General features: G+C 34.6%; 2 protein-coding genes and 1 long non-coding RNA gene across 6 annotated transcripts; 1 reads left to right on the forward strand and 2 right to left on the reverse strand.

The window, feature by feature from the left end:
• Positions 1-227: 227 nt before the first annotated feature.
• On the reverse strand, positions 228-13,860 carry LOC145727200 (mucolipin-3-like). 2 transcript variants are annotated; one of them, XM_081976686.1, is made up of 7 exons: positions 13,575-13,860; positions 10,507-10,686; positions 9,977-10,450; positions 9,804-9,919; positions 6,618-7,048; positions 3,301-3,815; positions 228-3,248 (listed from the first exon to the last, which is right to left on the reverse strand). In XM_081976686.1, exons 1-7 carry the CDS (start codon positions 13,658-13,660, stop codon positions 3,224-3,226), a joined length of 1,827 nt encoding a protein of 608 aa, XP_081832812.1. In that variant the 5' UTR covers positions 13,661-13,860; the 3' UTR covers positions 228-3,223. The 2 variants fall into 2 exon arrangements, with proteins under 2 accessions (XP_081832812.1, XP_081832811.1); XM_081976685.1 differs by having other exon boundaries at positions 9,977-10,453.
• Positions 13,861-13,936: 76 nt separating this feature from the next.
• On the forward strand, positions 13,937-21,455 carry LOC145727201 (uncharacterized). Of its 2 annotated transcripts, none has more exons than XM_081976688.1 (3): positions 13,937-14,084; positions 18,438-18,684; positions 20,628-21,455. In XM_081976688.1, exons 2-3 carry the CDS (start codon positions 18,444-18,446, stop codon positions 21,185-21,187), a joined length of 801 nt encoding a protein of 266 aa, XP_081832814.1. In that variant the 5' UTR covers positions 13,937-14,084; positions 18,438-18,443; the 3' UTR covers positions 21,188-21,455. The 2 variants fall into 2 exon arrangements, with proteins under 2 accessions (XP_081832814.1, XP_081832813.1); XM_081976687.1 differs by lacking the exon at positions 13,937-14,084 and adding an exon at positions 14,320-14,464.
• On the reverse strand, positions 17,280-18,443 carry LOC145727203 (uncharacterized). 2 transcript variants are annotated; one of them, XR_014177804.1, is made up of 3 exons: positions 18,208-18,443; positions 17,931-18,156; positions 17,280-17,869 (listed from the first exon to the last, which is right to left on the reverse strand). It is a non-coding gene; the product is annotated as an uncharacterized LOC145727203 (long non-coding RNA). The 2 variants fall into 2 exon arrangements; XR_014177803.1 differs by having other exon boundaries at positions 17,280-18,156.
• Positions 21,456-22,840: the final 1,385 nt, after the last annotated feature.

Below are 22,840 nucleotides of genomic sequence, written 5' to 3' on the forward strand. Positions count from 1 at the left end.
AGCAAGTTTCGTTCAGTCAATTTGAGGCCGAGTTTCGTCTGAAATTTCGTTTTCACATTAAGGCTACTTTGTAACTATTAGTGGTCTTTGATACTCCATAAACGCTTATATCTGCTTGCCGCATTTACAAGAGTATCGTTTACTTTTTGGTCTTTTAGCCAAACTTACATACCATGTATAAAATCCCAAGTAGGGAGAAAGTTAAAAGAGGGTAAAAAAACCATAAATTAAATTATTATAACATTTATTTACACATTTTTTTAACTTATACCGAGGATTTCACAGGAAATATCTGTCATATCTTTAAAACTTGCAAACTTTTTTCATCAATAGAAACAAAATCAAAAACGAAATAAAAATCATCTATATTGAATAAAATCTTCAGATTTCAGAAAAAACAGAAGATTCTTATGAAATTGCATGGGAATTAAAGTAAACATCCCATCAACAATATTCGATATGCGGATGATACCGTGATATTAGCGGATAGTGCAAATGATCTACTAACTCTACCAGGTAGGGTCAATGAAGAAAGTCAAAGACTAGGTCCGAAAATTAACAACTGTAAACCAAATGTATGGCCATTAGTAGAAAACGATACTCCAAATATCATAATATTCATAAATGGAGAGAGCATTGAAGAAGTCACTCAATTTAGATGCATGGGATGCATGATCAACCAAAAATGGGACCCAGATCAGGAAATAAAATGCAGAAAGTGCTACGTCTGGACATGGACGTTGAAGGCAGCAACTATCAACAAGGTTGAGGCCTTCGAGATGTGGACCCTGCGACGAATGCTGAGAGTGTCGTGGGTTGATCTGGTAACGAATCAGAACATACTGAGAAGAGCTGGTTTGGTGGACCGTGAACTTTTCGAAAACATCAAAAGAAGAAAAACTGCCTCCCTTGGACACATACTACGCGAAGAACGTTATCATTTCCAACGTCTTATTCTCCAGGGTAAAATAGAAGGAGGAAAGAGAGGAATAGGGAAAGGGTTTCTTTCCACCCTTTAAAATTTCGAAAAATTTCGTCTCTGGCAGTTTTTTGGTAGGATTTAGACGACCATGGCAAATTCCAATATGATGCTACAGGTCTCTGGATGTAGCTTTTTTACAAGAAAATAACTCAGTATAGATTCAAAGGTTTCCAAAATATGCAATAGAAAGATATTTGTTGTCATTTTCAGCGCGAGCTATATCTTCAAATTGCCTTAAACGAATTTGATAGCAAATAAGAATTTGGAAGGCTGTTTTTTATAGAATCAAGACAGATTTGAATAAAAATGATAGTTGAGGTAGGTAACCAATGCTCAAAAAAAGATACAAAGGGAAATGCTTGGAACAAAATTTTCGACTTGGAGATGGGGGGTTTTGAAAGTCTCACTTCTCACCCCTCCAACTGTAAACCAACCAATTGCAGTAATCATGTACCTAGTTCAGGAAAGATCAAGATGATGATATAATGATACACGATACCTGATATAATTCAGAATAATCAAACGTCAAATCTCTGTCAAATCCCTCAGACTGACACATGTCACTTACAAAACTTTTTCCATGTTTGTTGATAGCATTAATTTGTCGGTTGAGTCTTTTTATTAGTATTTTGTGTATTTGGGCTGGAAGCAGTGTTGCCAAGTCCGAGAAAATTGTCCCACCTTCTCTGGAGAATTGAAACTTGAGTACAGACTAATAGAAAAATACAAAAAACTACACAACAAAAGGTTAGAAAAAGAAATTGGACAGTCCTATCTTGTATCTGAATATGTAAAATTCCATTTCAATCTGTCAAAAACTTGAAAACTGACAAATATCACTCCATGAAGCTATAAAACTACAAAATTTGTTTAAAAGCAATACCTCAAACAGTGTAAATCAAATTAATATTTATAATTATCATTTCATAGTTCCATGAGGTGTTTTTTGTGTCAGTTGTGATGTGTAACTGTCTATTGTGGATATTTCGTTCTGTCACAATGGTGGTAACTGTTAAAAACAGCTCCATAAAGCTATCAAACTATAAAACATTGCTTAAAAGCAGTACAATGAGTACCAATCATATTTAATGCTTGTTTATAGATCTATGAATACAACTTTGACATATAAATGTATGTTTTGGTCTGAATTTCATCTGTTACAAACCTGTTAATGTCAAAATCTGATCCATAAAGCTATACAACTACAAAATTTGCTTAAAAGCACTCAATTATAGTTAATACAGTTGTAAATCATATCAAATGCTTGTTTATAGATCCACGAGTAGAAACTGAACAATCGTGACGTGTATCTGTTTGTTTTAATCATATTTCAATCTGTCAACAACTTGGAAACTGACAAATATCACTCCATGAAGCTATAAAACTACAAAACTTGTTTAAAAGCAATACCTCAAACAGTGTAAATCAAATTAATATTTATAAATATCATTTCATAGTTCTCTGAGGTGTTTTTTGTGTCAGTTGTGATGTGTAACTGTCTATTGTGGATATTTCGACCTGTCACAATGGTGGTAACTGTTTAAAACAGCTCCATGAAGCTATCAAACTATAAAACATTGCTTAAAAGCAGTACAATCAAATTTAATGCTTGTTTATAGGTCTATGAATACAATTTTGACATGGAAATGTATGTTTCGGCCTGAATTTCATCTGTTACAAACCTGTTAATGTCAAAATCTGATCCACAAAGCTATACAACTACAAAACCTACTTAAAAACACGTTCGTGTTCAGATCAGCAAATTGAGTACTATTTTAAGTGGACACTTAAAGAATTTGCAAAGTATTGGAGAATTAAGGCAAAATCTAAAAAAAATCTGGGGAATCTTTTTAAAAGGTTGGCAACACTGGATGGAACACCCAGATAGTTAGCCCTTTGTCAATTGTCAATAAATATTTCTAGTTGTTTAGCTATTTTTAATAGCATTTTACGACGTTCATTTCAATGGAAAAATGTCACTTTAATATGCAGGAAACTACTTGTTTTTTCAAGTTTTTTATCGTTTTGTTGTTTCCTGAAGCTAACTCTGCAAGTTCTAGAGATATGACCAACGTTCTTAGCTAATGTAAATTTTTACTAAAAATATAAATACATATTTCGTCCTGTACGTAAGACAAACAGATAAATTGACTAATCACTTACAGAATATCGAGAATAATTTAAAAAAGTCGGAGGTATCCAAAAACAAAAACAACAATCTCATGCACTGGTAACACTGGTCTAGATCCTACTGTCTACGTACAAACTTTACAAAAATATAATATTATCAGTGATTGCTTCAAATTAAAACCACTTACATTGATTCGCTGGTTCTTGTAGCGTTCCTCGACAAGGAAGAACGACTTAAAGTGCGGTACGTGCGCTGTAAAGGCGCATAGCAACAGCACAAATCTTTAATCAATCCTCCAAGACTTTCGCTCGAATCACTCCTAAAAATCCCACTAGACAACTCTTCCCCATTGGTATTGCCCACAAACTCCTCTAGTGGCGTTTTAGGAAATCCGTCGGAATAGTACAATTTTATTGTCTCGTACGTGTCAGTTATGACGGAAATAAACAAGTTCAGAATCACGTAAATGTACAAGCTTATAAACGAGTACAAATAAATCCTGGAGAACCACCACAACAAGTTCGACTTGTTGGACATGATCGAAAATGTGGCAAACATGTCGTCTCCGTTAATTAAGGCAAACAAACACTCCGAAGTGGTAGAGAGAGTGCGGAACTTTAGGTGGTAAGGCCCTAAGATTAGCCAACCGCAAAATGTAAATCCAGCGTAAATCAGCACAGCGCAAAGTAAAAATCTTGCCACCTGAAATTTGTATTTATACAACAAACCATCTTAAGAGGGCCTGTCACAATACTGTCGCACCACAGAACTGGAGGATTTGATTGAATGTATGACTGTATCCCGCAGTATGATTGAATAATTTCAAACTTCTCAAGCAAAAAAATGCTCCTAACAAAGATCCCGTCTGCTTGAAGCAAGTTGAGCAAATGTGAGCTCATTTTGCAGTTGCTCACATGCCCATTTTACAAGTTCCATTCCATAAAAACGGTTTCCAGATATTGCAAAGAACTTGTTTACAAGGAAGCATACGGAAGAATTTAGACTGCATTGAAATCATATGGGAGCTTCTAGACTAGTTGAAAAGGATTTGGAAGCTTCTAGACTGTTCTAAAAGCTTTCAACTGCTGAAGAAGCTTTTGCAATCTTTTTGACGGTTCTACAAATTTTTGGAAACTTGTGAACTACTCTAGAAGCATATGGCAGCTTTAAGACAAAAGTGTTTTGAAAGCTTCTAGACTAGTTGAAGAGTATTTGGAAGTTTCAAGAGCATATTGAAGGTTTTAGATTGCTTTAGAGGCATTTGGAAACGTTGAAAGCTTTAAAACTGATCTAGAAACGTACGGAGAGAGATAGACTGTTTTAAAACTTTTGAGAGCTTCTAGACTAATTGGAAAGCTTGTAGACTAAGAGCTTTTGGCAGCTTCTAGGTTGTTTTAGCAGCATTTGGAAGCTTATAGATTCCTTTGGGAAGTTTTCAACTACTGAAGAAGCTTTTTGATATTTCCATGGTGTTTTAGAAGCTTTTTAATTTTAACTGTTTTAGCAGCCAACGCAAGTATTTGCACTATTTCTGACAAAAATGCTTCTAGACTGTTCTAAAACCTTTTGAAAGCTTCTTATAGATTGCTTTGAAAGGCTTTCGACTGCTTTAGAAGCATTTTGGAGTTTCTATAATGTTTTGGAAGCTTCTGAAATCTTTTTAGACTATTTTAGATTCTGGACTGCTTTAGAGGCATTTGGAAGTATTAGACGGTTCTAGAAATTATTGGAACTTTTTAAACTGCTCTAAAAGAAAACTTTTAGATTATTTTGAAATCTTTTGACATCTTTTTAGACTACTTCAAGAACATTTGAAAAGTTTTTGGACAGTTTAAAGAGCTTATTGAATGTTCTGTATTGCTTTAGTGGCATTTGGTAACTCTTAAGACAGTTTTAGAACATTTTTGAAGCTTGTGAGCTACTCTAGAGTCATACGGAAGCTTTTAAACTGTTTTGAAATATTTTCAAAGCTTCTGGACTAGTTAAAGAGCATTTGGAAGCTGTTAGACTATTCCAAACTCATTTAGAAGCTTTCATGCTGCTTCAGAAGCATTTCAAAGGTTTTTGGACAGTTTAGATGGTTAGAAATTCTTGAAACTGGTCTAAAATCATATGGATGGTTTCTCTAGTGCTTTGGAAGCTTCTGAAACCTTTTTAGACTACTTCAGGAACACACAAGGTTTTTGGACAGTTTCAAGAGCATATTGAAGGTTCTGAACTGCTTTAGAGGCACTTGGACTGATCTAAAAATTGTTGGACGTATTTAAACTGGTCTAGAATCATACGGATGATTTTAGAACTGTATTGAAAACTTCTAGACTAGTTGAAGAACATTTGGAAGCTTCTATGCTGCTTCAGGAACATTTGAAAGCTTCTGGACATTATTTTGGAAGCTTCTGAAATCTTTATTGGCTACATCAGAAACATACAAGGTTTTTGGACAGTTTCAAGAGCATATTGAAGGTTCTGAACTGCTTTAGAGGCACTTGGACTGATCTAAAAATTGTTGAACGTATTTAAACTGGTCTAGAATCATCATCACATTTAGGAGATCCTAAATGGTTCCAGAAATTGTTAAAAGTTTTTAAACTGCTCTAGAATCATACGAATGTTTTTAGACTGTTTTGAAATCTTTTGAAATCCTTTTAGCTGTTTCAGGAGCATTTGAAAACTTCTAGACACTGTTTTGAAATCTATTTAGACTATTACAGTAACATTTGGAAGGTTTTTGACTGCTTTAGAGGCATTTTCTAGAAACGATTCTAGAAATTGTTGGAAATTTTTAAACTGCTCTACAAGCATACGGCAGCTTTTAGACTGTTTTTAAATCGTTTAAAAGCTTCTAGACTAGTTGAAGAACATTTGGAAGCTGTTAGGTAAATTTGAAATCGTTTTAGACTACTTCAGGAGCATTTGGAAGGTTCTTGGACAGTGTGAAGAACATATTTAAGGTTCTGGACTGCTTTAGAGGCATCAGGAAACTCTTAAACGATTCGAGAAATTGTTGGTAGTTTTTAAACTGCTCTAGAATCATACGGAAGCTTTTAGACTGTTTTGAAATCTAGACTCGTTGAAGAACATTTGCAAGCTTGTAGACTTCTTCACCAACTTCGTTAACCATTATTAGCAACAGAACCAGACAGTCTTACTTAATGATATTTACGTCAAATCGTCATCTTTCAAAGTAAAGAATGCCACAGTACTCTTGATCATGTGCTCACTGGACACCTTGTACAAAAAAAATCCTAAAAGCAGTTTTGCAATGTTGGATGGATTTTCTATGGGTAATATAGTTTTGCCTTATAAAACATTAATTGGTACATATTTTGCAACAGCTTTACTATTATTTAAGGAGTAGGTTAGGACTATTTCAGAAAAACTGTTTGCACCAAAAAAATATCAAAACACGAACAAGTCAAACGGCATCGAATCGTACGATTTGGTGGCTCTGTGACGCTGCAGTATCGTGAGTAGCCCGCTTCAAACAAAACCTTAAAAACTCACCTGAGGGGCAGCTTTCTGCAAAGTGACAATCACAATATTGTAGGTCTGGAAGAATCCAAGGTACCTCAAAATTCCAAACCAAACGAGCATATTGCCCACCCCCAGGAACATGCTGCACACGTTCCACTGGTCGCTAGTAAACTCCTGTCGCTCAATCTCCTCTTTAATGGCCGAGCCCATGATGATTAGAACGTCATTCACAATAATCATGATATACCACCAATTGAGGAATTTATTCCTATCGGTCACTCCCAATTGTTGATTGAAATTGCACTTGAAAAACATGATAGTGACTCTTTTGAGCTGTTGCGCGCGCCACACTGTACGTGAACACAACACCAAGGATACTATACAGGTGATTATTACGGTGTAATTGAGGAGGCTGCATAAGATACTGGATATTTCATTGTCGGCGATGTAAGTTGTGTCTCCTGGAAAAAAGTTTCAGTTAAGTCTAACCGTGCACCTTTTAGTATAGCAGCATATTGTAAAAAGAGTGGCAGTTTGTTGATGTTTTTAGATCAAAAATTGTTTTTAGAAGTCACATTCACATAACTCTGCCTGGCTACTTCAAGGAGCATTTCATTCACAAACAGACACAGCTAATTTAGACAAAAAAATTGTTTTTGGTTCATCTGGTGTACTTAGCATCATTTGAGAATCACTATAAACCACACCCAAACATTAAAACAAAACAAAACAAAATTTTTTAAATGAAAATGTAGTTTGCAAAATGCCTACTTTCCAAAAATCCATATTTTTGCGTATAGTCGACTGTTTTAAATTGCGAACAAACAAAACAGGACATTTTGTTTGTTCATTTCTTCTCAACTTTTCCTCGTTAATTTGAAGGTAACATAATAATCATCATACCTGTCACATTACTGCACTTATTACGTAATTTAAAATTTTAGGGCACTAAAAGATTTTTGTCAAAATTATTTTGATCCTTAAAATGATCCACAACTAAAACCTTACTCAGTTTACCATATTTATCTACAGAGTGGCCCATTCGATAGCCCATCAAACAATAAGTTTGACATGCATTATGTCATTTTCCTGAAAGTACAAATTTGAATAATTTTTTACGGTTTTAAGTTTGTTTCATACATTTTGGTAATTCAAACTAAACTTTTAACACACCCTGTATTTCAATTCTACGCACGGTTAGCACAAAGAATATACAGGGTGTCCTCAAATAAAATCCCAAAAATTTGAAATAGCAAATTTCAGCTTGCATGATAATAAATTTACAATAAGTCTATTACCAGTCTGGGGCAATTACCACTGTCTATCTGGGTTATTGAATATCTTTTACTTTAAAATGGATCAAAAGGATTCAAATCTGGTCATCTGAGACGTTTACTTGAGAAGTTAATTGTTGACACTGAATATAGTCAAAAAACAGAATTTTTCAACTTTTTAGACTATAAGTAGTGTAAAACTGAAGGTTCAAGACTTGTAAGAGCAAACTTGCACTGAATAGTCTAAAAACTTGTTATTTACTAGTAGGAATGTTGCTTATAAATTTATTTTTTTTCTACTAAAACTAGTTTAAGGCTAGAAAACCAAATAGAGTCCAAAAGTATGTATTCAGGACCTAACCTAAATAGTTCAGCAATGCTTGTATAATAATAACATTTTCTGCGGGGGTTTCTTTTCTAGATACATTTTTAACTATGATTGACGCTCTAATCATCCGAATTATCGTGTTTGACAAGTACTGTCAAATAATGACATTTTTTAAAACGGCCCATTAACTCAAAGCCAATAACTAAAGTAAAAATTGTTTTTATTGAATTATTTTGTTATTTATGAAGCAAATCATAAGTTATTATACATCACTAAAATCAGAATAAAACGTACTATTTGGTGGGCTAGAAATCCAATATGGCGCCCATAAGAAAAAAGAAAGTTGATGATGACTGACAGAAAACGAAACGTCGTGTGGCAAATTTGTATCCATCATCGAATAGCTAGGAAAAAGTGGCAATGAAAAGATGCTTTTAGTTTTGGGATATCTCTTCAAATAAGGTTAGAAATAAATAAAAACAAAAAATCAAATTTTCAGTTTTTTTCGGATATCTTCGGAAGTACTCGGAAAATCAAAAATTTTAAAACAGCATTTGGTTGAGCTTTAAATTGCGCAACTTTGCCCCAATTTAAACTTTCTCGTATCTCTTATGGTTTCTGAGATGGTGAGGGTCGAATTTGAATTACCCTGTATATTATATAAATATATACAGGGTGGTCCAGTTTTAAATGTCAATAATTCACCAATCCATAGCCAATTAAAAAATAAGTTGACATGCATTATGTCATTTTCCTGAAAAATGCTTTCTAAGTAAAATACATTCCTTCAAATTTCTGTTTAAAAAATCGTTTTTTTGTCATAACTGTCCAACCGTTGGAGCAATTTTGATCAAATTTGGAACAAGCACTTATGAAATTAGTACTCATTATGAATGACGTTTGCCAAAATTCTCCAGTACCGTAGATACAGGAAGATGGTTTTAATGTTTTTGCCTTTTCTTCTATGTCTCTCATTTTTCAAAAATTACAGTTTTTTTTAAATTTCACCGTTAACGATGAAAAAGAAATTATCTCTTATAAAATTCTGATTTAAAACTTCCTTTACGAGATAATTCAGTTATTACGTTTAAAGACCGAAAACGGAAAATTCACTTAAGTAGCTTAAAAAATTTCATTATAGCCAGTTTTCATAGTTTCCAGACAAACTGAAAGACTGTATGTTCCTTAGGAAACGTTTTTTAGAAAAATGACATAATGCAAGTCAACTTATTTTTTGATTGGCTATCGAATGATTGAAATTTGAAGGACTACCTATGAATGTCAACATATTTTTTTATGGAACCACCCTGTATAATACTGGTAGAATTTTAATTAACCATGTATTTGGCAATACACGTAAGTTGTTCTGTACAAACTGAAACCCCATTTACTATTATCATTTGCTAATAATTACTAAAGTACATTCATACATTTTAGAGCATACAGCTCTGGTTGAGATAGACACCAAAAAATCATGTTAACAATTTTAGAGACTTTTAAACTGCTCAGTTGTCACAGTCCACAACCAATCAGCGTTCTACCACTTTAAATAAGAGGATATAACCCTCAAAAAAATTAAAAACGACCACCCAATATAAAACATAAGTAACTCACCTTTACACTTTAGTCTGATAGCTTCCGCGTCAAGACTAAGCAGCACCTGCCCATCATGATCAGCATTGTCAAAATATATAGTGATGTCAAACTTATAACAACTTGGTGCGGTAATTCTGAAATAAGGTGTCTTCCAAAACCCCCTATTTACAAACTACCGAACCCAAACTAACCTGCTAGCTGCCTTGAAGTTTATAGTTTTTAAAGAAAACATCAATCGTGCCGAAACTAGAGCGGAAAAACTAATGTTTAGATCGTTTTTCGTCAGGAAATTTTTGGAGTTTAACTGAAAGCCCACTTCGTAACGGGAAATGTTCAGGCAAGACTCGACAGTTTGGCTGTCAAAAACGTACGATTCGTTAAAACCATAGATTATACCCTGCTTGTATTGGTCGAGACACAAAACCAAATCAGTTGCTGAATTGTCTTCGTTGGCGTATGAATAAGGCCCTATAGCTTCGTCCAAATGAATGTATCCGTTATAGGCATAGTCAATAGTTTTGAATAAATCTTCTTTTTTGTAAATCGCTAGAGGACCAATAGATGGCGGATACGAATTGACTTCTCGAGTGGCATCCCAGTTGCGTAAGAATAAATGCGAGAACGTTATTCGGTTGTCCCAAGTGTAATTTACGTGGTTGTAGCTGCTGCTGATGCAAAAAACCTCATAAAAATTGGTAATGTTTGTTGAGAGAGAACTCACCTGTAGGCGTACAAACAAAGCTGCAATGTGACCAAGATGATTTTGATCAGTTGTACGAAAAACTTGAAAGGAAAACGCTTTTTTGCGTGCCACTTTTCTATTGGGTTCATGAAGAAGAATTGAAGCTTTCTTCGCATCCTTTCCTCTGTTATGAGGGATTTGCCGTTGTTGTGACAACATCTGAAACAAAAATGAACGATTTGTTTCACAAAAGAGATTGCCCAACCTTCCCCTAAATAAAAACGAATTTTCGACTACAAGAAAGTTCTGTAAGACATGTGAGACTGTTTTCAATTACCAAATTCAGCTATAAAGGTCACGTGACTATATTTAAGGCCAAAATGTTAGTCATTTTTACGACTACAACAAATTTCTGTAGGACACGTGACTGTTTTAAATGATCAAATTCAGTTACGAAGTTCACGTGACTATTTTCAAGCTTTGAATGGTGTCTTAAAGGCCACTTGACTCTTATTAAGGTTAAAATAGCTACCATGCAGTCACGTGACCATATTTAAGGCCAAAATGTGAGTTTGAAGGTCACGCGACTATTTCTACGACTACAACAAATTTCTGTAAGTCACGTGACTGTTTTAAATGACCAAATTCAGTTACGAAGTTCACGTGACTATTTTCAAGCTTTGAATGGTGTCTTAAAGGCCACTTGACTCTTATTAAGGTTAAAATAGCTACCATGTAGTCACGTGACCATATTTAAGGCCAAAATGTGAGTTTGAAGGTCACGCGACTATTTCTACGACTACAACAAATTTCTGTAAGTCACGTGACTGTTTTAAATGACCAAATTCAGTTACGAAGTTCACGTGACTATTTTCAAGCTTTGAATGGTGTCTTAAAGGCCACTTGACTCTTATTAAGGTTAAAATAGCTACCATGTAGTCATGTGACCATATTTAAGGCCAAAATGTGAGTTTGAAGGTCACGTGACTGTTTTAAATGATCAAATTCAGTTAAGAAGTTCTCGTGACTGTTTTCAAGCTTTGAATGGTGTCTTAAAGGCCACTTGACTCTTATTAAGGTTAAAATAGCTACGTTGCAGTCACGTGACCATATTAACGGCCAACATGTGAGTTTGAAGGTCACGTGATCATTTCTACGACTACAGGAAATTTCTGTAAGTCACGTGACAATTTCAAACGTCGAATGGTATCTTGAAGATCACTTGACGAAAATTGTAAGAAGTAGGTCACGTGACTTGATAATTCAATTTTTGAGCTTGCAACACTGTAAAGACCAGTTGACATTGTCAAAAACAGTCACGTGAACTTCAAAACGCAGTTTAAACTTTCAAAAATGGTAAATGAAATTTAAACAGTTGTTATAACTTAAATTGTAAAATACACGTTAGGTGACGTTGAAGGCTAGTTGACATCTGTCAAAATTAGTCACGTGATCATTAAAATGCGATTTAAATTTAAAAAATTTGCTAAATTAAATTAAGATTATTTTACAGTTGTAAAAGCTGAAATTGCAAAAGACACATCACGTGACTTTGATTATGCCATTTTAGAGCTTGCAACACTGTCCCAACCAACTGACACCTGTCAAAAGTAGTCACGTGACTTTAAAATGTAATTTAAATGTTGATCTTTTGGTAAATTAAATTTAGACAGTTGTAAAAGCTGAAATTGCAAAAATCACATCACGTGACTTTGATTATGCCATTTTAGAGCTTGCAACACAAAAGACACATCAAGTGACTCTTTAATTATGCCATTTTAGAGCTTGCAACACTGTCCAAGCCAACGGACACCTGTCAAAAACAGTCACGTGACTTTAAAATGTAATTTAAATCTTGATCATTTGGTAAATTAAATTTAGACAGTTGTAGAAACTTAAATTGCAAAATACACGTTATCTGACGTTGAAAATGCAATTCTGCATGTTTTTGCAACACTGTAAAGGCCAGTTGACATCTGTCAAAATTAGTCATGTGACATGTGAAAATTTGGTAAATTACATTTAGAATGAATGTCTCTTGCAAATGTGTAACACATCACCTGACTTTGATTATGTCATTTTAGAGCTTGCAACACTGTCCAAACCAACTGACACCTGTCAAAAACAGTCACGTGACCTTAAAAATGTAGTTTAAATGTTGAAAAATTGGTAAATTATTATGATAATTTGTAATTAATATTGTTTCAACTCAATATCATGTAACAAAGATTTTACCATAATATTTACATGTGCCTATGCTGTTCTGTTAATTTTTCAGTCAATTTTGTTATATTAATACACTACATTTTGAAATATACAGATAATGCCTCAAAATACTCTAAAATGCCTTATAAATATCTCAAAATGCCTTGTAATACCTCACAATGCTTTGTAATAATGGAAATGAACTCATCAACCTCACTCTCAAACCTCATAATACCTCGAATTACCTCCAGTGTGTACACCAAATTACCTTGGCAATCTACCCTCTCATAAAACCTTGCAAAAAAGATATAAGTAAGGCGATTTATGTAAAGTATTTGAAAGTGTCTGAATAGGACATAACTTTACACTTTAGTTAAGTTATACTGCAAAAGGGAACTTAAAGAAATTCTTCTTCTTCTAACAAGTTTTTAAAGATTAAATTTAGCAAAATTCAGACCCATAAGAAGCAGTGAGAACTACCAGACATGTTTACCAGTAGAAAGTTCATCAGGTTTTATTTTAGGCAATTCAAATGCCACCTTTTGTCCTAATTGAACAAATAAAATGATGTAAAGGTATTTAGCCCGCAAAACACAATAAACAAGTAAAGTCCACCAGTAAAGCATTGTCAATATTGTGATATGTGTTAATTTATTATTTACATTGATCCAAAAGTGTTGATTTGAACAAGATTAAAACTGAAACTATTCTATTTAGGCCAAAAAAGGGCATCGGAAACAAAACAACTAAGAACCCCTAACAAAAGCCTTAATTACAATAGTTTGGGGTTCGTAAACGCTACAAATTAACGAAGCTCTTCCTGCTTGCGAAATCAAATCAGTGGTACCGTTCGGAACACCGTTTGTTACCTTGATAAGTACAAAATAAACATGTTATGTTACCTTCGTCCAGTTATCCTGCACGTTTCCTCATCACTGTCGCAACGGTCCCCACTCGATCCGGAACTTGTGTCTTCAATCACACTCATCTTAAAAATAAGTCATCACTTGTTGATCGACTAAATTTAATAAATTTATCATAATAAAAGAACCAACTTTTAATTTTCAATTATCATTTTCTAATTCCAAACAAAGTGTTATTTACTTTTTTGTAGTCAGCTGATTAATAGGCAGTTTTGACAACTGACTAGTGCTTGTCAATGAGTATCCTCTAAAAGATTTTTTTTCTCTTTCTAGTACATATGCTACGAATTTCAATTAGTAAAGGATAGTTATATTCTGTCGTTGCGGATTGTATCATCGTTTGGAAAGCCGTTGTCACGTCACTGACGTCAGATTGGGTGCTCGCTTCAGGATTATCACTTCACAGAGACAACCACTATTATGTTTATTGTATAAATTTGAGTTATTTTTAGTATTCGAGTTATATTAATGTGCATTATAAAATAACTGGTAAGAGCTTGAGAACATTATTCTAGTATTGAAATATAAAATGCTGTACCTACATGTTTTTAAAGACTCTAGTCTTAAGAATATACTGCCATGTCAGACTATTTTTCTGATTTTCAGTTGCATTAACGATCTGTATTTGTAAATACTTAAGAACCGTTTAAACAGCTTTATTTGTTAATTTGATTTATCAATGATAACCTTCCAAGGTTAGATCTAAAAGTAAGTAGGTAAATCCACAATTATTTGCCTACTGTATGTAACGTTTTTTACTTTAACTTTTGTTTAACATGGTGATACACATAAAGCAGAAGGTTGCTTATAGTCTTGCAGACAGGACTGGAATGACTGGAAATTTCAAAATTATCCATAGGAAATCAATGGTAAGAACAGAGAAGAGATCTATTGTTCTTGACAAAGATAATGACTGCATTATTATAGAGCAGAACGCTCTGCTGACTCCATGGAGCTTGAAAACTTTATAAGTGACAATTGTCATTCAACAGGTGGTCTTAAGTCACTTTATCAGAGAAAGTCAGGCTTGATCATCTTGTGACCATCTGTCAAGTTATGTCATATCCGCTCCGTCAAACTGACACATACAGGGTGGAGAACATTGAACATTATCAGTACGGGTCAACAACGATTATTGAAAACAATTTTTTTGGCCATACCTATACAGGGGAACATAGAAAATGTTCAAAAATTAGGAAAATACATACCTATCTTTGCAATTGGCTATATAATTACCAAATTACTTGTCACAAACCAAAATCGATCTAAGCGCAGATGACTTTAAATCATACAAGGTGTTCCTACAAAATACTCATCAATAGTTGGGAATTTTCAAAACTTATTACTTTTTAATGGGTCATCCTGTATTTGAGCATTGTAATGTACCTATTTCTTGTCAATTCTCTTAGATTGGTTTAGCCTGATATTAATTTTTCCAAATTTAAATTTTAATAATATTATTTAATATTATAATTGGCAGTGGCGCCCAAGAGCCACAAAAAGAAATGCAGGGAGACCCCCAAAGCGATGGCGGGATGACATCCAGAAGATAGCAGGAAGAAACTGGTTTTAAACTGCCCTGGATAGACGGACATGGAAATCATTGGAAGAGGCCTACATTCAGGAGTGGATGGACATAGGCTAAAGAAGAAGAAGAAGAAGAATATTATAATAATTATTTTTTTCCCAAATAATTTGGCAATGGGCCTATCCCACATATCATAAATTTTTGTTTTAATGACTGGAATCGAAAGAATAGGATCAAAAAAGTAATTTTTCATATTCTTGAAGAAAAAATTATGGTCGTAAATGTTCCTACATTAGTTTGAATTTGTCCATTAAATTTAAAAGATCTGTTTTGGCGCGCATGTGACGTACGTAATTCTGGGCGATTTTATTGGCTGTTGCACGCCATCTGTTTCACTTCTTGTCGCTGATTGGTTGATAGTGTAGTACGTCACCGGCGGCGGGCGTTTTAAACATGAGATTAATGTAGTTTTTATCATCATTTTTTTTCTATTTAGACTTAATATTTTTGAAAACAAAAAAATACGGGTATAATATTTTCAATCCGTCTTTGTAGTTATGAAATAAAAAAAAAATGTGGGACAGGCCCATTATCGCCGATAACCAAGATTTATGATTTGAACCTAATTCTGTTGATTCATATGCAGAATATTACGAGGAATTCAAATATAGGGTGTCCATTTTACGAGCCTGATCATGGGGATCTCAGTTACTTGAAGAGATACAAGAAAGTTTAAATTGGTGCAAAACTGAGCAATTAGGAGTCAATTAAAATGCCTCTTTAAAAATTTGAAAATATTTCCATAGATATCCTAAAAAAAAAACTTAAAATTTGACGATCTGCTTAGATATTCTAGTATCTTCCATCCTCTCCACATGTCCATACCATATTAGTTGTCTACGTTGGATCTCTCCTACTATAGTTGTCTCTACCTTCATAATTTGCATAATTTTGTCATTCGTTATTTTTCCAATCTCGACCTTCCTGCTGATCTACGCCAAAAGTCCATTTCTAAAGATAGTAGCCGGCGCTCTAAATTTGTTGTCAATTGCCAGGTTTCACATCCGTACAGCACTATACTTTTGAATATTGAGTGGTATAAGAGGTGCTTCTTTTCTCGAGAGATACATTTGGAGCACCATCACCTTTTTCCTTTTTATAATTCGGTCCTCTATTTCTTTCTCTGTACGACCTCCGTTATCAATTTTTGTCCCCAGGTATGTATATTCAGTGCAGCAGCTTATCGTTTCGTTTTCTTGTGGGTGAAGGTAGTCTCTGTCGTCTCCAATACATAGATATTTGGTTTTGGAACAGTTTACCGACAGCCCCCATTGTTCGTACTCTTTTCATAGCTTTCTTGTCATATACTGTAAGTCCTCTTTGTCTTGTGCGATAACAACCTGATCATCTGCAAAGTGCAGGGTGTATAAGGTTCTGTCATCACTTATTTGTATCCCACTACATGATTTTCTCCATCGCCTCAAAGCTTTGTTCAGATAGATCTTAAATAGTGTGGGAGAGAGACAACAGCCCTGACTTAAGCCCTCCGTAACTGGAAAGTTGTCTGAGATTTTGTTTTTTAATTTGATCTTATATGTAGTATGGTCGTATAGTTGTCTGACCTACAGTGACATTAATTCGGGACTTCTGCAGTACTTGCCATAGTTTTTAAACGCGTACGGTGTACGGTGTGGTATGCTTTTGTAAGATCAACAAGCAGAAGATACGCCTCTCTCGGTTTTTGGCGACTTTCTTTTCATTTAGTTGCACAAGGCTAAATATGTGGTCCAGACAAGAGCAGCTCGAAAACCAGCTTGTTCTTCAATTTACAGAGGACTGTACTCTTCCTCTATAAAGTTTCTGAGAACTTTCCCATAGAGACGGCTCATTGTTCTGGTAACAGATATATACACCTATAGTTAGAACAATCTTCTTCGTTTCCCTTTTTGTGAATCGGGGTAATCCATGCTTCTTTCCATTTAGAGGGAATTCTTTCCCCGTTAATATTCCTGGTAAACAGTTCCCTTATATCCTTTTTGAGTTTTGCTGTCCCAAATTTCATCGATTCAATTGCTTTTCGTATCGACGCTTCGCTAGCGCCCTCTCGTGAGCGCTGTGCTTGCGTTTTTGGAGAGTTTGCAAGATATGGCACTTTATCTTCTTTGAGTTGTTGTGAGTAGTTGGTACCATTTGCTCATCTGAAAGTTTACTTTATTTACGGTGTTGGATTTTAGGTTTCCGATGATCTTGTTCCTCCTAGATAGCTGTTCACTTCAATACATTTTCTTTTCCAGGTGTCGTTTTTGTTCTTCCCTATCATGTTCTTAAATTTAGTCTGTTCTCTCTTGTAGGTTGTACTATCATCTAGGTCCTTCGTGTTTAGCCATTTCTGATATGCCTTTTGCTTTGTTGTTCTTTGATATTGTAGTTCTTCATTCCAAGTTGTCATTATGTTTTTTAAAGGAAGAGAATGATATTCAGTCAGATGATGACACGAAACGCGCTCTAATCTAATATATTGTTGACTGGTCTCATGTACAATGCCCTTTTTGTGAAGATACAATTTGCGATATTTTGTGGCTAAACTGTTGGAAGATACAAACAGAGGAATCAAGATTAATGGAGAGTATATAAACAACATACGTTATGCAGATGATACGGTAGTGTTTGTTAACATCCTGGAGAGTTTTCAGGAGATGATGGTTCGGGTGGTTGTGGTCAGTCAAAGATATGGACTTTTTCTGAACTTTAAAAAACGTGTCAAAAACCATAAATATCAAACAGAAAGAGTACAGACATATACGTACCTCGGAACAATGACAAGTGAAACATGGGATCATTTTCTCGAAATCAATTTCTGAAAATGTCAAAATTGTTTAAGTGCCACGACTTATCCCTACCAACCAAGATCAGACTGTTGAAGTCTTTCCAGTGCTACTCTACGGTGTCGAGTTTTGGACCCTTGGAAATGTGGTTGTACCGACGAATTTTGAAAATCCCATGGACGGACCATATGTCACCAATCTTAGTGTCCTAGAACGAATGGGTAAAGAAAAGGAATAGCTAGTTTTAATAAAAACGCACAAGCTGGAATATACAACTAATATTGCAAGGCAAAAGTAGAAGGCAGGAGGGGACCTGGAAGACGAAGAATATCATACCTGAAAAGAATTTGAATTATAAGTTTCTATGATATAAGCGCATGTTAAACAAATGGTATTTTTAATATGTTTTTTTGAAAAAAAAACTGTTTGCATTAATTAAATAAATCTATTAAGGTTTTAATGATAAAACGTATGATTGTTTTGTTATAGATCACAATGCCGGGGCAGGTATGCGCCGTTGTCACCTGCAAAAGTAACCGACTTCAGCTCAAGAAACGAGGCTCTTCAATCACTTTCCATTCATTTCCAAAAACTATAAACGCAGTGTCATCCAGTGTCCGGAAAGAATGGATTCTTCGATGCGGACGAAACAAATTCAATGCGAATACGGCGAGAATTTGTTCGTTACATTTTACGGATGACGACTACGAAAGAGATTTGCAACACGAACTTTTAGGTATTTACCCATAAAATAGCTGTTTAACAAGAAAAGACAGTTGAAAAGAGAAAGCGAATTAGAGAGTGATATACTTTTCCTACCAAAGAGACTGATATTAGCTTTGATAGTTGAATATCAGGAGTTTCATTGGTTGGTCATTCAGGTTGTTGAACAACGTTGCCATATCTGAGACCACATCAAATATTTCGAACTTAAAAGACTTTTGAAATGCAATTTTGTTTTTTCAAAATTAACTAAGATAAGAGACAACCGGCAACATGTTTCCTACCAAAGGCAAACCGAGTCAAAAACATCAAAGGAATTATGTCGGCTGTCCCTTCTTGTTAAATAGCTATTCTTTGATTTTAACTCCAACCGTGACGTTTGTGACGTGCGTTGTTGTCTTTATCTGAGTTATTGCGCACCTTTTCAAAAAAAAAATTCGGTTGAACTCTATGGGTTGAACTAAACAAATCTGTCCAAGATTGACACTATAAAGAATATGAGTTATGCAACCACAAATACAAAACTGGCTTAAAGTGTTACTTACTTGTTTGCTTAACTACAATATGAGTTGCAATTAGTCACATTTTGTTAATTCAATAAAACTATCATATGTATTTGCCTTTCCTCATTCTCTATAATTTGACTTTGACAGATTAATGTAAAAATGCCAAAAGATTCAAAAATCTTATCCACAAATAGCGATTTGGACCTTTTGACCTAAAAAAGCCGAAATTATTACTGTTTTCAATTTTTTTTATGGGATTTATCTTTTCTGGCGGTTATCTTTCCCCCTCAATCGATCTGTGTCCCAAAAACAACTGATCAAATGAACTTTTTAAGTAAAATTTGACCAGTAAAGTACTGGTAGATCACTGTTTCCGGCAGTTAAAATTTGGATACCGCTTTTCTCCCTGTACCACATTTTGTAGTGTTTTTCAGGTTATCGGATAGGAAATTTGATGAGGATTCCAAAAATGTGCTTAAAACATTGATTTTCTTACTCCAAGAGGGTTATACAGGCGATTTTGTTCCTGACTGTCCTTTAAACCGTGTTCAAGTTTTAGTTTTTCCTAAATAACTCGAAAATGGTGAAAGTTTCGAAAAATTTGCAAGAAACCAAAAATGTTCCTAATCAACTCCTTAACTCAGCACCGTAAGTTTGCAGGACCGTTTTTGCTTCCAGTTTACAGGGTGTGCAAGAAAAGTATGGTGGTTCACTATTTTGGTCACCCTGTACGCAATTTTTAAGATATAATTTTTTGGTTGACACTTTTGGAAAGAACATCTTAAGACGGTTCTTTTAAGTGATTGAACCATCCGGAACTCCCAAAAATAACTGAGTTACAGGGTGTTCAAATTTAAAATCACAAGATTATTTCAAATGATCTGAAAACGTGTTGCATTAAACCAATTTTTACTAAGAAAACAGTGAAAGTTACGAAAAATTTGCAAGAAACCAAAAATATTCCTAATCAACTCCTTAACTCAGCACCGTAAGTTTGCAGGACCGTTTTTGCTTCCAGTTTACAGGGTGTGCAAGAAAAGTATGCTGGTTTACTATTTTTGTCACCCTGTACGCAATTTTTAAGACATCATTTTTTACTCAATACCACTGGAAATAGGAGCTCAAGCTGGTTAATTTGAGTGGTTCAACCTCCCTGAACTCAAACAACAACAAAATTACAGCTAAAATGTTCGCAAAGAACTGCTAAACTCATCCCTGGAAGTTTCAACAGTCCATCAGTGCAATTTACTAGTAAATTTTCCTGTCACATTGAATTTGAATTTTCCAATTTTACTTTACCTTTTAGCATACACAGTGACTGGAAAAAGTTATGTTAAATCAGTATTTAGTTACTCATCTCACTAAATTTCAATTAGCTGAATTTTGAAGCATTACACCATAAATTTTTTAATAATTTTTAAATGATTTCTGTTTTTTTGTTTTTTTTCAGGGTTGCCTTTGCGTAGAACTTTAAAGAAAACCGCCGTTCCTTCTCAAAATTTAAGTATTGGACTTGAAAATGAAAACCATCAGTGTAACCAAACGCATCCTACCAAACAGCTTGTAAAAAGAAGCAAAAAGCAGTCTATTCTAACAGAAACAAAAACACAACAATCGGTTACAGAAGAACAGGAAACAACAGATATGAATGCATCAAGTGTGATTTATTGCTTAGATATTCCAAGTACATCCGAAAATACGACTATATTTACCATAATCCAGGATGAAAATCAGCCAAATACCCCATTTAATACAGGGATTGACTACAAACAAAAATATGAAGATTTGTTAGTGCAATTTAATCAATCTAGAGAAGAGGTAACTAGGTTGAAAAAGAGTGCAAAGTATTATAAAATGCAATTATATCTTCATTCATTATTGACGAAAAATGACAAGTTGACTATGGCTGAGAAACTTTTAAACAGAGTCCTGACGAAAAATCAAATTTCCCTATTTTCAAAGAAAAAGAAACGGATTTGTGGGAACAGTAGAAAGTCCAATAATAATTGAGTAGAGTATTTTGCTGTGTGAACTTTGTTCAGTAATTTTTTTTTGTTGTTGTTTGTATACCTCCATTCAGATGACGTATTATTCCAGAATAAGTGGTAGGTAAATCGTTTATTCGACAGGAAGTCGCTATATTAAAATGGATTTTAAATGTCTGGATGATCGAAGTTTAATTTGTTTTAACTCACAGCATTGTGGTGCACCACATAACAATTTGTTACCGTTCTAGTACTTAGTTTACAAAGTTACAATAAAAACAGACCAAACTCAATCTATTTTGCAGTCTCCCCAAGTCCCCACAATAATCTTTCTGGATCTCCAAGATGTGTTAGGAGAAAAACATGGTTCTATCATCCATTGTGTGTAATTTCTGTGTTGATCGTAGTTAAAGTACCTAATGTACAGAGCGGCCAAATAAGTGACTCTCAGCTTATTTGACTTAATAACGGTTAATCGTAAAGCTTCGGAAAACTTTTGTTTTATAAAAAGGATTAATATTTGTATTTTGCGGAAAATGTTCACAAGAGGGTACTAACAACTTTAATTGAAAAATAGTGCATATCCCCAAAATTTGAAATACAATGGCACTTTGAAAACACAACTTACAACATGACATCTTTGATTCAAACCTTTTTTCTGCATTAATTTTACTGAAAGTTGTGTTTAAAGCTCCATGAAGTCAAATTTGACAGTTGGCACGTAAAGGAACACTTTAATACCTTGCTTGCGTCACGTGACAGCCGTCAGAATTGTCAGAACTCACTTACCAATGACTTAACACTCTTAACAGTATAAAAGGCCAAATAGATGTGTTTCTTCGAAGAATTGCACTAAGGAAGTTGTGTTTAAAGCTCCAAAGAGTCAAATTTGACAGTAAGGAACACTTTAATAGTTTGCTTGCGTCACGTGACAGTCGCCAGAATTATCAAAACTCACCCACCAGTGACCAAAAAGTATAAAATGCCAAACAGATGTGCTTTTTTGAGTAATTACGCTGGAAGTGGTGTTTAAAGCTCCAAAGAGTCAAATTTGACAGTTGGGACGTAAACGAACCCTTTATTGGCTTGCTTGCGTCACGTGACAGCTGTCAGAACTGTCAAAACTCACTTACCAACGATCTAAAAGTATAAAAGGTCAAACAGATGTGTTTCTTCAAGGAATTGCACTAGAAGTTGTGTTTAAAGCTCCAAAGAGTCAAATTTGACAGTTGGGACGTAAACGAACCCTTTAATGGCTTGCTTGTGTCACGTGACAGCTGTCAGAACTGTCAAAACTCACTTACCAACGATATAAAAGTATAAAAGGTCAAACAGATGTGTTTCTTCAAGGAATTGCACTAGAAGTTGTGTTTAAAGCTCCAAAGAGTCAAATTTGACAGTTGGGACGTAAAGGAACACTTTAATAGCTTGCTTGCGTCACGTGACAGCTGTCATAATTGTCAAAAGTCACTCACCAGTGATCTCAAGGTATAAAATTCCAAATAGATGTATTTCTTTGAGAAATTGCACAAGAAGTTGTGTTTAAAGCTCCATAGAGTCAAATTTGATAGTTGGGACTTGCAGGAACACTTTAACAGCTTGTTTACGTCACGTGACAGCTGTCAGAATTGTCAAAACTCGCTTACCAATGACTTAACACTCTTAACAGTATAAAAGG

The sequence above is a fragment of the Ips typographus genome, linkage group LG3 (assembly GCF_016097725.1).
Source record: "Ips typographus isolate SLU linkage group LG3, UJ_Ityp_2.0, whole genome shotgun sequence".
NCBI lineage: Eukaryota > Metazoa > Arthropoda > Insecta > Coleoptera > Curculionidae > Ips > Ips typographus.